Source organism: Tachysurus fulvidraco, chromosome 10 (assembly GCF_022655615.1).
Source record: "Tachysurus fulvidraco isolate hzauxx_2018 chromosome 10, HZAU_PFXX_2.0, whole genome shotgun sequence".
NCBI lineage: Eukaryota > Metazoa > Chordata > Actinopteri > Siluriformes > Bagridae > Tachysurus > Tachysurus fulvidraco.
Genome location: NC_062527.1, coordinates 6,934,367 through 6,949,310, shown reverse-complemented (window position 1 = coordinate 6,949,310; position 14,944 = coordinate 6,934,367). Strand labels below are relative to the sequence as shown.

The 14,944-nt window shown below is 36.9% G+C and overlaps 1 protein-coding gene across 4 annotated transcripts; it reads right to left on the bottom strand.

The window, feature by feature from the left end:
- Positions 1-2,207: 2,207 nt before the first annotated feature.
- On the bottom strand, positions 2,208-12,478 carry rbpms2a (RNA binding protein, mRNA processing factor 2a). 4 transcript variants are annotated; one of them, XM_027173092.2, is made up of 8 exons: positions 11,869-12,475; positions 9,143-9,220; positions 8,909-8,947; positions 8,757-8,819; positions 8,023-8,173; positions 7,232-7,395; positions 3,378-3,453; positions 2,208-3,257 (listed from the first exon to the last, which is right to left on the bottom strand). In XM_027173092.2, the coding sequence occupies exons 1-7, from the start codon at positions 11,920-11,922 to the stop codon at positions 3,388-3,390; spliced, it is 615 nt and encodes a 204-aa protein (XP_027028893.1). In that variant the 5' UTR covers positions 11,923-12,475; the 3' UTR covers positions 2,208-3,257; positions 3,378-3,387. The 4 variants fall into 4 exon arrangements, with proteins under 4 accessions (XP_027028893.1, XP_027028894.1, XP_047675472.1 ...); XM_027173093.2 differs by having other exon boundaries at positions 7,247-7,395; positions 11,869-12,471; XM_047819516.1 differs by lacking the exon at positions 11,869-12,475 and adding an exon at positions 11,641-11,842.
- Between the last annotated feature and the right edge of the window lie 2,466 nt (positions 12,479-14,944).

Here is a 14,944-nt window from a genome sequence, read left to right as displayed (position 1 = left end):
TTTATAATACTTATGAGAATTGTTTAATATGAGAATACAGAGATACAGAGAAATAGGGAAATACTGATCCTTTAGCTTATATCAGATGGTCTTTTTAATTCAATTCAATTTTTGATGCAAAAATAAAAAAAAGTGGATAAAACTGTTCAACTTCATCCTTGAGCACATCAAAAATATCACCAAATAAATTTTATGAAATTATGGAATTTTTTCAAATTTTTCTCTTTGTTCAGTTTTCTTCCCATGTATTTTGGTTAGATTTCAAAATAAATTGAAAATTCTCTTACCCACAGCACCATGACCCATCAGGAAGATTTAGCCATATTTTTATATTCCTCTCAAAAATGTTTGTTATCATTTGGCAATTTTTATAACAATTGGTTACGTCTGATGTTACCGTGGCCTGACACAAAGGAACTACACACAATACTGTGTATGTGTGTTGGGGGTGTTAATGAGAGCAGTTGTGAGTTTAAATTAATCCGGACTGACAGTGAGCAGAGAGAGTCTCCTGCATCCTCAATCAACAAGCTGCTTCCCACACACACTCATACACACACCACTTGGCTCTGTAATAGGAGCTCTTCTGTCCAACTGGATGGCTAAACTGGTCGCTACAATACGTGAGCTAGCTAGTGACCAGTCCCTATTAAGCTTTAAGCAGTATGCAGTAATCCATATAAAAAATTACTAGCCTATGTAAATCACAAATGCCATAGTAATGTAATTAGATTTTAGAATTATGATTATTGACAAATGTGTTACATTTCCTTCACCATTTTGTGTTGTTCACAAGCTGGATGTATGGCTGAGCTCAAGACTCAAGAGAGTCAAGTTAGTTTATTTACCATTTGTGAGTTGGTCAAATAAATTGCTTGTTCAGAAGAATGATACTTCGCATCAAACTCTCTCTCACACACACAGTCTCTATAGAGCAAGTGTAACATCCAAGTGAAAAGTGACATGCTATGGTATTGAAGACCCAGATAAGCCTTGCCTCCTTAAACTACAAGCTAATTAATTTTAGGGCAAATATGAAGATCTAGAGCAGCTTTACCCTAACTGAGGGCAGAACCTATTTCAGGTTTCTAGTTAGACTTGTTAAAATGTCTAATCAACTGTCCTTTTCCTCACATATTGCTATGTGAATGCTGCTTCTGAAATATAGCAGAAGGATTTGGTTGTTTTCATCCACACAGGCTGCTCAGGTGTCCGTTCAGTCTCGTTTGAAAACTTGACTGCAGCCGCAATTCATCCTCTTTAAATTATCCAAAATGCAGTGGAGCGACTTGTTTTTCCACCTGCATGAAGACCTACTTCTTCCTGAAATATTTAAACTTGCACATGTTTTTTTTTTTTTTTAAATAGTGCTAATTCCTGCTAACAGTTTTCAAACGTATACCCTAAATGTACTGTAGGTCTGTAGATTTATTTTGAATGAATTCAGTTTTAAGGCTAGAAACACTTGTAAACATTATAAAATGACTCCTTTATACAGACTGATTCCAAACAGTAAAGTGGGCCATAACACTTCTTCAGTAGTCTCAGTCTCTCTCTCTCGCTCTCTCTCTCAAAAATCAAAGTGAACAACATATCTGCACTCTAAACATTATGCATGTATGCATACACCTTCATGACTCAAGCATCCTGTAATTTTCCAGTTCTCTCAACATCATAGATGTCTATCATTAGTGATATAGTGCATCCACATACAATTCCTCTGTCTGACATTTCTGAGCAAGCGCTCCAGCCAGCTCAGCCCAGCTACTTCCTCTCAGCGCTCATTGTCCTGTGATCAATCATAGAGAATTCCTACAAATAGAGAGTAAAAATAGCTCTTTCATGTCTAGTGTATTTGACTGTATAGTGTCTTCCTGACTCAATCTTCATAGAATCTGTATGCAGAAAAATGACAGCTTAAGTTTAGGAGAAGATAAATTGTATTCAGCTTTTGGGAAGCTTAAATGAAGGTAAAAGTGTAAAATGAGGAGGTCTAAGAACAATTCCCCAAAAGGAAGTCAAGGGAGATTAAAAAAAAGTAAAAAGGTAAAAAGTCTCGAGTTATATAAGTGAGCACAGTGTGACCTAAAATGGAAAATGAACAAGAATAAATTCTCACGTATGTATTTCTGGCTTTGAGATCAGTCTTTGACCTTAAGAGGAATACAGCGTCATTTTCTACATTATAAAGAAATCCAGAAAGATGATTCAGATCAAGCTGTTTATTATCCAGTCTCACATTCTGGAAGAAAAAAACAAACAAAAAAAGTTCCACTTTTTTTTTTAATTATTCTTTTTAAACATCATGTTAGCAGGCCATTTCATTCATTAAATTCAGTTCTGCCACAGTCTGAGTAGGTCAGTATTACACACACACACAAAAAAAAATTGCACAAATCTACTTCAAAACAAGATAGAGACAAAAAGATCATGTCAAGACTTAACATCTTATACAGATATACTTATTTAATTTCACAAAAAAATGCATAAATACTGTATTCATTACACAAATGTACAAAAATACTTGTACTTTTTTTTTTGTTGTTGTTCAAATATACTCTAACAAGCACAGATACCAGAGCAGGGGCGATGGATTTGAGGTCTCGAGGAGAAGCTTCTTAGAAGGATTAGTCCATACAGTAATGGACAATTTTACAGTCACAATCATAAAGAATAGGAAAAAAAAATATTTAACCCAGTGCATGTGGAATTTGTTTAAAAAAAAACAAAAACAAAAGGAGACTTGATAGTAACAAGATGTAGACCTCTACCTTGAGAGTAACATCATGTGTGTCAAACAAGATCTTCACAGAAGCAAGAACGCTAAAGAGCACGACCAAATGGAGGAAACACAAGGAGGGGGAAAAAACAAAACTAAACAAACCTGACAACTTTGCATTCTACATTTCATGCCATATAATATACTTCAACATGCATAATGATTATCCCCCCCCCAAACACACACAACCAACAGAGAGCAGCAAGAGAATTTCAACTTGCACATGATTGGCTCGTCACAGGTGTGGCTTTGAATAGTAGAGACTGTACCATTAGCCCATGAGGCCTCAGCTGTAGACAACATTGTTTTAATTTAAGCTCAGGGTCCTTCAGAGAAGAGTTTTTTTCCATTTTTATTCGATCCATTTATACACTTTATTTTGTTGCTGCTGTTGATAATATACCTGACAGTTTTAAATGTTGATCCCAGCACACCTTAATGAGAGGGACTGAGGGATGGAGGGACGAACCTGCATGTACTAAACAGCACAGAGAGAGAGAGAGAGAGAGAGTGTGTGAACCAAAAGAAACGCAAACAAGTCCATGTTCACACGGTCACAAAATAAAATCCAAAGCTCAGCAGATTTAGAGATACTTACTCTTCTACAATTAACAGAATTGACGGGATTTCCATCCTGGTTGCGTAGTGTCAGAGGGTGAGGGGTACCAGCGCATCTGTGAGAAAGAACAGCAGCTCAGAGCCCAGAAAGTTCACACATTTTAATAAATCTAAGTGGTGATATGGGTTTTTTTGGAAAAGATACAGAGTGGATGGTCATTATGTGTGTCCCTCTCACACACATTTATATTTACGTGTTTATATTTACCATTAGTTCTAGGTTAAAAGCTAATATAAAATGAGAATAGTTTCACTGTGATGCATCACAAAGCACCATTCCATACCTTTAAATCAATAATTCATATTTATACACGGGTACTTCCTTTAGTTTAATCAACATCCAGACATTTTCCTTAATTCTATAACTACGTCACTAGTCACAGTTAACAATACAGGATAACAAAAGAGTAACTTGGAGGCATCATGTTTTTTTCTTTTGGTACACTGCATTTCAAATGCATGGAGATTGAAAATGACATCCCTTTAGAGGCCAGTGGACCCCAGCATTAGTCTAATCCTAAGTTTAGTGAGCTCACTGCACCATCATTCAGTTCCTGAGCTGGTCAGTTCTAAACATATCTATATTTTGCTGTGGGATACAGTGGACACTGGTGTGGGATAAAGAAAGAACATAAGAGGATATCAATATTGTGATAAATTAGGTCACAATAGACTTTGAGCCATCATGGGTATCGTGACCTATTTTTTTTTATTATAAATTCAGGACACGATATTGCGTTTGATTTGTAGACATTAAAATCAAACTAATTTTTAAACTAAATCTTAGGTCAACACTATTGTTAGCAAATCATTCACTATACACAACAGCTTTCTTCTGGTTTGCTACTTATGTTACATTTCAGATGCACAGCGACTCTCAGTGATAGTTGTGTCGCTGGACGGTCAGGTCATTCATTTTCAAGGAGAGATAGTGGTCACTAAGTTGAAGTTTATGCAGATACTGAGCGACTCATTGGTGAATTTAAGTGAACAGTAGAAATCATGTGATATGCTTTTTATTTTCTTTTACACAAACACCAAATCTTCCTCCAAAATGTTTCAATTTATCTGTAAGAAAACAGATTTTGAATGCTAGTTGTTCCACCCATGGAAAAATGCTGTTACTATTGCAACCAGCAGTAGGAGCGTTTACTGGTAAATGGAGATTTATGTGAACGTAGCTTTAGTGCGAGTGATCCTCACCAAAAGGCAGGAAACTCCACAAGCTTGCTACTGTATATACACACACACACACACACTATTCAACATTTGAAATAGATCAAAACCTTTCATCAAAGTTACCCTAAACCCAAAGTGTGTTTTCACAATTCATGCAAGTTTATTATTAGTCAATGCTGTCATTAATGAAATGTCATCATTCATGGTTTTGATGGTCTCTAGGCATGATTTATTAGGTACCAATTGGTGTCAGTCATTGGGAACTGGTCATCATTTAAGGCTCTGAAAGCTTCATTTGATGTCAGAAAGCATTGAAAATGCCACGCTTAGTAAGATTGCAGGATTCTGACCTCAACAGGGCCACTGGAATGCTGCAAGGAGGCATGACTCGGCGTGAAGCTGCAGATTCAGTGAGAACATCTCAAACGGTCATTTCCTTCAGGAACCCGTGTGAAGCTGCAAACAGTGTTGCTGGAGGAATAGGAAGCCATCCCTCAACAGAATATCTAAAAACTCATCTCAAGCATGCACAGGCAATGTGAGGCTGTCAGAAGTGGTAACACTGACTGGTTGTCTCAATGCATAATGTTTGTTGTTTCTGACTTGTTTGTCGTACTTGTTAAACCATGCAATTCATGTTTAACAGTATGAACAATGATCTGCTGTAACATGTGCAATAACATCTTGTTTTGCTGAGCTGGAAAAAGCTCTCTTTCCTGTTTTGGGTCCTGCTTCAAGCCCTGATGATCCACACAGAGCGATTACAGTAGAGTACTGCACTGCAGGCAATAACATGCAAGAGACATTTCCAGTCCATTATGACTTTAGGTGAATCACAAAAGTACCGAACAACCAATTTTTTTTTGGTGCACTCTTGTCTTCAAGAATATGTGACAAGCCACTTCACAGCTTGTGACAATCAATCATGTCTGGGCACCAAAAAGTCATGAGGCATAAAATTCTATTGATTAATTGCAGACTTATACATGAATTTTGAACAATATCCGTTCTGTTTTAGGACAAATTTAGTGAACTTTTTTATTCCACTTTAAATCTTAACTACTGTCTTTTCCATCCTGAGAAACACACTGAAACCTAACCAGTGTCACTAAGCAGACAATAGGATCAGAGTAACTTGTTCTTATCTGAGTTTAGCAAAGATCGTGTCCTTCCTTATACAAAGTGGAAATGACGGGTCAGTAGTAACCGATGCATGATGGACCTTCACACAAAAGCATTAAAAATGCATCAGGAAGTCATTCCAAACTAGACTTCGTTTAGTGAACACTTTTGACCTTGAAAACTATTTAACCTTGCAGTGAAGGTTTAGACTTTGGATCAATATAGCTGTCCATTTTTATCCCCCCCAGTCAGAGCTTTGTGATATGTTTAGCATTTACCTGTCCATGTGATTTTAGCAATTTTAGATTAAAGGACTAATTACCAATCTTCTTTAGTCTCCAACTCCCCTAGCCCCTGCCCCAGAGGTCAAGGCCTTTCACAGTACATCAGCACTCACACACCAGACCACTCGCTGTGTCCAAACGCAGGTTAAATGATCAAACCTCCATTAAAAGCAATAATTTGCGCTTAAAATAAAGAAAAACACTGCAGGTTTATAGAACATAATTTCTAAATAAGAATGATGGAGCAGCCAGGTTTAAGTGAGATTTGACAAAAGCACTTTGGGACATTACTTCTACTGTACATTGCCTTGTTGTCATTGCAACAGAAGGCATAATTTGCCTGTTTAATCAATAAACCTGATCCGTCCAGACTGAACCAATCTGCTACACCAGTCACATTCAATTACACATGGCAGTGAACAGCATTAAATATTAAAACAGAGTCTTAAGCAGGATTGTAAAATCAGTTTTCTGGCTCAGATACCATTTTATTAATTTGATAATTAAATAATAAAATACATAAGTGACATGATCTTTAAAATGAGGAAAAAATTTAAATTAAAAAATATATAATTGAAGCTCAAATGTTTTAAAAACAATTCTGTGGCTGCACTAATGTTAACAGCAATGTAGTATATAGACAAGGCTGTATTTGTATGTAGAACAAAAGTCATCACAGCTTCTTTCTGCACTGTTTTAGTAGCTTGTAAAAAATCCAAACATGCCTTTTGGCTAATGTTTAACTGGCCCCCACCGAGCCACAGATTCACTCAAAAACCAACGCATAATCCAAGTGAGACACAATTAAAAACAGATTTTCTTTGTTGTGAAACCCTTAGCAACACTGGCAAATGGAGAATTTTTTTTTCCTTGAGAGATATATTGGGAAAGAAGGAACGTTACTCACTCTCAGAGGACTGCTAACAGACCACTCTGAAAACAGTGACATTAGGATGACGTTGGAAAAGTGACACTGATCTTCACAGCAGAAGTGTAATAAGCATCAGCCTGTTTGGAACGAGGTAGAGATTGATCAAGCCTCAGTCGAATGGAGAAAGCTTCCAGAAGACTCTAAGAATTCGCTCTATGAGAGAAGATCTGCTCATTCGTTCCTTTGTCCCTCGGTCAACGATGCATGAGGTTTTAGTAAGAAATAAGACCTGCATCCTGCAGTTCAAGCTAAAGGGGCAGCAGGTGTACAGGCTCATCAATACAGCATGTGGTTGTAAGGAAAAGAACAGGAACACACCGTTTGCTCCCTCACCTGGGCGTGCAGGGCAGCGGCAGCTGCAGCGGCTGCAGGGTAGGTGAAGGCGGTGTGTGGCAGGCCAGGGGTTAGTTCAGTGGCGTAGAGGGGATACGGTGTCCATGCCTCTGGGGATGCTGGGATCAGTGCAGCACCAGTTAGATCATCTAAGTAAAACAGCAAACATTAGGAACAGCCAGTCTCACACAATCTGAAGTGAGCACCACCGATAAATTCCCCTTTATACATATCAAATGAACCTGTGAACTGTTTTACACACAACAACTCACACTGGAGATGACCATCACTTTTTCCTGCTACTGAGGATCAGTACTGATATTGTATTCTTTAAAAACTATTAAGCTTAATTTTTTGTCTTTTACACAAAAACTCTTACACAAACTGTACCTAAAATAATGTCTACCGATATAATAAACACAAAGCACAAACCTAAATATCAAAATCAAATCCCAAATATTAAATCAATCCTAACAAAAGGAAAAAATCAGTTGCTTCTGTTCATATCTAAATATCAACAACAGCTACAAAAATAATCTTTCGAACCCAATTTGCAAAAGGATTCCGTATTTTGTTGATATCAGCTTGACACTGGATCACCAATTTAGTTTCATGGCTATTATTCTACATCAAAACAAATTATGGAGATCCTACATCAGTGCAAAAAGACAATCTGACCCATAAGCATTGTACGCTTAGCATGATGGAGAGCTCTGGCAGAATGTTGAAGAAAAATGTGCACAAGTGTGCATTAAAAGCCAGACTGACATACTCACATGGATCACGTGCAATAAAGTGAGCCCCGAGAGCTGGGTGCAGGCTTGAGGGATTCGGTGTGCCCATCAGCTTACTCTTTGCCATCTTGGTGTTAGCCTTAGCAAACTCCAGACGCAGTGTCTGGGGGTTCTCCGGGTCAAAGCGAATCCCCTTATTTTATTTAAAAAAAATAAAAAATAAAATAAAAAATACAGGACAGTGTAGCAGACCAAAAGGGCTTGAGGGTCAGTGCAAAGTGAGTGTGATCTCGGGGTCACTCTAATGAAGAGTGAAAGCAGTGTGGTTCAAACCATAACCATCTTTGCTAATAATTGCTAGAGAAGCAGAATGTTAAGAGCAACAGTCATTTTTATTCTGGCTGCAGAACCATGTGAAAATAGCAGATTGATCAGTTTGTTAAGGGCCACAGCAGTGATTAAGTTTTGAAACATCAGAGACTCCGAGGCGATGTGCCCTTTTCAAGCTTAACAGATACAGAAGACATCTGCTGTATTTTGACAGCACTGAGGGCTTTTAAAATCTAAGCCAACAACCCAGTGACGTCATGGAACTTTCCACTTTTAGGGGCCGAGAGCGAAGCAAACTTATTTAGGCACGAAAAGGCATTGAGGCATTGAGTCATTGAGTCAAACTTTAAGATGCGAGATATGGTGCACAAGCTGGGGAGCTGAATCAATAATTCAGTATTCACTGCCACACACGTTTACTTACAGACGACTGAACAGTTACTTACATTTAATGCGTTTTTCGCTGCTTCGGCTCCAGACCTGCTGTCAAAGGTAACAAAGCCAACGGGCTGAGAGAGAAAGAGGGAGGTTTAGATTGATGAATTAAACATGTAGCATCGTTCCATTTAATATTTACACAGTAACTCACAAATAATACCTGCTTCGAAGTTAGTTTTATAAGTGATCCTTCATATCCCTGAAAAAATTAAAAAGAAAAGCAGAAACAATTATATTTTTGGGTAAGCATGACTCTTTACAGAATATAGTCTGTTAACTGACAGACTATACAGAAATATAGCTGATACACACAGACACACCCTCAAATATACATCATGAAATATTCCAGAGAAGGAGAAGCATGTTACTTCAGAGCACTCAGTTTTTTGAATACCTTGAACGGCCTGAACAGCAGATACAACTCCCGTGGCTTGATGTCTACAGGCAGACCACTGACAAAAAGTGTTCGTACCTAGAAAATGAAAATGCCTCAGTATTCACAGAACACACACACGCAAATCAATCCTTTATGTTTGAGTATGCAAGTGGGCTAATAAGAGTCTTGAAGTGTGCTTTCACTGTGAATTTGATTTCGTGGAAGAGTACCAGTACCTGAAAAAATATAAAAGATACTGTTTATTAATCAAGTTTCAAACTACCTTCAGTCCTGCCCGCTTGCAACTTTTCCCTTCCTATTTTCTCAGAAACTCGCTCCATTTTCAGCTTTTGTTCAGTATTTAAGATTGACTGTACACAGAAATCATGAGAAACTGTGTTAGTTAAGTGAAGACATTAAGTGTGTGAACGGCTACCAAGTGTGAGTGAGCGAACCGAGCGTGAAAAAGTGTTTTGTGGATGCAAGAATCTCTCTACGGGGAACGAAAAAGAAATCCTGCTTCAATGCAGTGGAAGGCAGAAAAGTCTAATTTCACTACAAAATGAATCAGATGAAGCAAATAGTGAAATAGTGATTGGAAAGGCTGTAAAAGAGGCTCAGTGGGAAATTTACTGAGCACAAAAGAAAAAAAAATGTTGATTTATACACATTTGTGAAAAGTATACATAAAAACAAGAACGGTGGCCCGCACTTGTGCCAGATAATAAAAAAATAAAATGCTGTACACATACTTGAGAACGAATATTTTATAGGTTTCTTTCTTAATCTTGCCTTGAGAGGGGAGGAAATAAAACACAAAAACACAGTGTTGACTGCTGGAGTCCATCCATGTATTACCTTTAGCTTTACAAAGATATTGGTGAAAATTAGTTTGCTAAAAAAAATAAACCCCACACATTTCAAACCTGAGACAATTCAGCTCAAGCCTCACATTTGGAAATGCATCATTTCCGCCACATACAGGACGGACTGGAACAAAGTCATCATTTCCTTCATTTGAGAGAACACTAAAGCCTGGACCAAGGCAGAAATATTCTCACAGTGAGTTAGCACGAGTGAGCCAACAAACACTGGACACAAAAGGTTAAAGCCATCTCTAGTATTTCTGACCCTTTTCAAATGGAATCCACTGTAAAAGATGAGCAATACGTTTTGTGACAATGAACGAAAAAAAAGCTAAACGACTGCCAAAACTGCTGGATAAATGAATGAATCACGACAAAACATATTGCTGCATGTTCATAATTCCACGTCTTCTTTAGACTCGAAAACAAGTCACACACCTGTTACAGCCAGAACACACACTTGTGATACTTGGAGGAGAGCATGCAGCATCTAGCCTGATTTTAGCAGAGCTGTAGCACCACAATATCTTCATCATAAAACACAAACTCGACAAAAAGAACTCCACAGATACGAAGGATCATTTCTACCTAGAACCATGATGACAAACCAAAACCACAGAACCATACAGGAACAAGAAAAAAGTACAACAGATCAACTGTTAATCCAAGACAAACTGATTTTATGACCATTATAAAATGCAGTGCAACAATCATCTTGCGTATCTACAAGGTGCTTTTATCCATAGGTTTAAAAAAACAGACTGCGGTCCTGGAGAGACACTGGTGGCGTTTGGTCTCCTACAAAATAATGGGAAAACTAAACTGAGCAGACATGCAGCAGGAAATCCCTCCAGTGCAGGGGCCAAAGTTGACAGGAAGACTGGACTGAAGGTTTCAGTATCTTCAGCCATGTTATTTGCACTATTTGCAGATTGACTGTCAATGAGCATTTTAACCCTAAGCACAGTTTACTATAAGCTAACAGACATTAAGCTTAACACCGCTGACACATGCTTTATCTTTTAAACATAATATTTGCTGTTCAGAGTAACGTTAAATTAGTTATTACTCAATGAGCTAGGTCAGTTAAGGAAGATGCTTAATCAAAGCCATCCGGAAATTATTATTATTTTTTTTAATATAGAGATACAATAATACAGCATTATAAAATGCATTTTAATTAAAGTGAAACCATGTAAATGCTTAAACCGGGTACTAAACTATACTATTTCCTTGTCATTATGGTTCCCTCAAGGATCTCTTAGTTTTTAAATAGCCTTAAATCTGATTTAAGGTTTATAAATTGAAGTTAAGGACCACAATTTAAAAACTTTTCATTTAAAAGATTAATACTTGTAGTACTTCTAAGAGAATGTGCTCCTAAGAGTGAGAACATAATCTAATTTATGATCAAATAAAAGTATTTCCCCCTCTCATTGTGTCATGAATTTTAAACAGAGTTTAATAGCGGTCACTAAACAGAGCTAACTCGAGATGTTCAGCTTTACACCATCAGACTACAGATCAATCATCAACTAACTACACAGCCAACCATTTCCTTTCCAACTCGCATTCTTCCAGCAAATAAGTAAAAACAAAAACAAAACTAATCTGAACAACAATATTGCCACCATGAAGCCTCTCTCACACCTGTGCCGCGTTCAAGAGCCACATCCCTGCACGCTGGATGTCGACATTATTAACAAATCAGAAAACAGAAGAGTCAAAAAAAAAGTTTCTATATATTACTAAAAAGTGGGCTACATTAAAATTACAAAAGAAAAAAAGAGGAAGTAAAAGTTTCCCCAAAGTTCGGACATCTTTATCAGCTCCGTCCAGCAGAAACACACAAACTTTAAAGAGTAGTTTGTCCCTTACCTCCTCCTCTAATGATACATTGTTGTTCGGCTCAGAATCTGATTTGAGACTCATTGTGTAACTTTAACGCTTCTTTACGCGATAGAAGACAAAAAAAACTTTTTTTTGCTTTTTCCCTGCCGATGGATTTTTCTTTTCTGTTCTTTTCTGGGTTTTTGCCCTGACGTGCGTTAAAGTTGGCAGAAGAAACTCTTGGTGTTGTTTGGTGAGACTTCAGGAAAAGGTGCCCAGGTGAAGCCGTGCTGTAAGCCAAAGTATCCAAGGAGGTACCAGAAAATGAAAAAAAAGAAAAAAAAGAAAAAGCAACAACAACAAAAAATTTAAAGGTGATGTAGTGGAGAAGTGCACTGTGAGGGTGAGAAAAGGGAAAAAGAAGTGATTTTTTTTTTTTTTTTTGCTTGCTTGCTTGCTTGCTTTCCCCCTGCCTTGCTCACATCAAGCTCGCTTGAGTTTAAATTCAATCAGGAGAGAAATGGAAGACAGGTTCAATGTAAAAGGTGAAGATCTCTCCGCGCTCCTGTCCTGTTCCTCTGCTTTTCCATTCGCTGATCAATCATATTAAAGGTGGAGGAAGAGTGAAGCAGTGCTACAGATGGACTTCAGCTGGCCCCAGGCCCGGCCCACTGCCTGCATCAGCCCCCTACACACACACACACACACACACACACACACACACACACACACACACACACACACACACACACACACACACACACACACACACACACACACACACACACACACACACACACACACACACACAGACAGAGGGCGGACCTGTGCACTACGACCAAAAACTTTCTGCTTTACTTTTCCTCCCCATCCCGTTTTCTCCACTTAGAAAACAGAGTCGCTTTCATTTCATTGCTAGCGTTTATTTAATTGCTTCCTTCTTTACTAGGAAGATTCACAACGTTTTATTTCTTTCTCAACATATTCCTTTCTACTCCTTGTAAAACATAAGGTTTTATGTTCTGTTCATTTTCAATCCTACACAGAACCATATATTATATATTATATTATATATTATATTATATTATATTATATTATATTATATTATATTATATTATATTATTAACATATTTATGACACCCAGTTCCTGGAACACAACCTGTTCTGTACATTTTATTTTAGATGCTCACATTTTCATTCATATGATTGCAGAATTACTGTTTATATTGTAGCTTAACCATTGCAATCGGATTCAAAGATTTATTTACACGTAACTTACATATAGTCAAAAAAAAACTTTGCAAATAGAAGAAGTAAATAAACTTAAGTACCACTGCGCTGCACATGTGTAGAAGGTATGTAATTAGTCAGATTCTTGTGTTTACATTATTATGTTATTTTATCCTATTTATTGGATTGTTTCAGATCTACATTACACTTCTAAATCTGATCGAAATTTCATTAGGATTTAACTTAATTGGCTCGATTAAAGTGTTTATGTCAAGGCTTTTCAATTTGATAAAGCTATCAATTTGATTTATGTGGTTCATTTTTTCAGATTGTCAATTTGCTTTTTTATTTGCGTGGAAAAAAACTACTGAATGTTTCCAAATGTGTGTGTGTGTGTGTGTGTGTGTGTGTGTGTGTGTGTGTGTGTGTGTGTGTGTGTGTGTGTGTGTGTGTGTGTGTGTGAGAGAGAGAGAGAGAGAGAGAGAGAGAGAGAGAGAGAGAGAGAGAGTCAGTCAAATACAGACTTCAAGACTTCAAGCCTTTCTTCATGACCCACTGCTGACTAAAAGGAATCTCTTAAAGGATTTATTGTGTTGTGATTGTGTGTGATTGCTGATTTTACAACATGCAAACTCTCAAATGACCTTAAAGTCTGTCAAGAATTCACAATGATTTGTGAAGCATTTTTTTTAACGGGAAATAGCCAAAATTAAGTGATAAAAATTAAGTGGGATTAATAGCAATAAGGATATTTATTTCAGTAATTAATAAAAACAACAAAATGATTTGTGATTTAAACAACAAAAAAGTATAACAGTATATATATTAATAATAATAATAATAATAATAATAATAATAATAAGAAGAAGAAGAAGAAGAAGAAGACTATAATTTCACAATAAACATTTGTTTTATAGTAATATATATATATATATATATATATATATATATATATATATATATATATATATATATATATATATATATATAGTTTAATGGATTGTAAATATTTTTTCATAATTTAAAAGTATTATTTCTGGATATTAACATGCAATTTAGCCAATATAAAAAACTATAGCCTAGTACTCAATGTCACTTGAACAAACTAACCAAGGAATTATATAGCTGCGGTGTTTTTTTTCCTCTCATGGTCACTCTGCTCCTTAGAGGAGGATAAGGTCTAAATGAAAGGCTCTTAGAAATCCCAAAAGGGTGAGGCATTCGAGTCTATTCTGTGCAGCTAAGATGGGGGAGGAAACCCAGACCCTCCCTCAGAAACATTCCATTTCCTGCTATTACACTGTTCCCTGTTCCACTGATCATAAACAACTCTTGCTTTTGTAAGATTTACAAAGATCTGAACAAGAAAATTAAAAATAGATATTTATCAGTGACTCCTCTATAAGTAACAGATACATTTTACTTACATATACAATAACTTACACATCTGATGCACACTGACTTGGCTGTGATAAACTACAGTCCTGTAAATTAAACGATGACATCATTACATACCAGAAATCAGGATGATGGTGTGATTTGTAAAGCATCAACACAAGACATTTCTGAATAATTAATACATCTTTGAATTACATTAGCTTGTTAAACATGATGCAATATAGATACTGACAATGTGACAGCACAAGGTCAGGTTCCATGTTGTGAACTTTGTAAGTATATTAAGAGAGTTTATGTTTTCAGCAGCAAACAGTAGCCAGCTTCCTGACTTTGTGTAAGAACATTATCAGGGAAAGGCAGGGCATGCCAAAGGGAGGCCCTGGAAATATTTGGCTCCTTTGTAATCATTGACCTGCTGCTGTTTCTCGCTATCTAACTAAAAATAGACTTTCTTTACTTTCTGTCTTTACTTCTAATTCCCTTTTTGCTTTCAAAC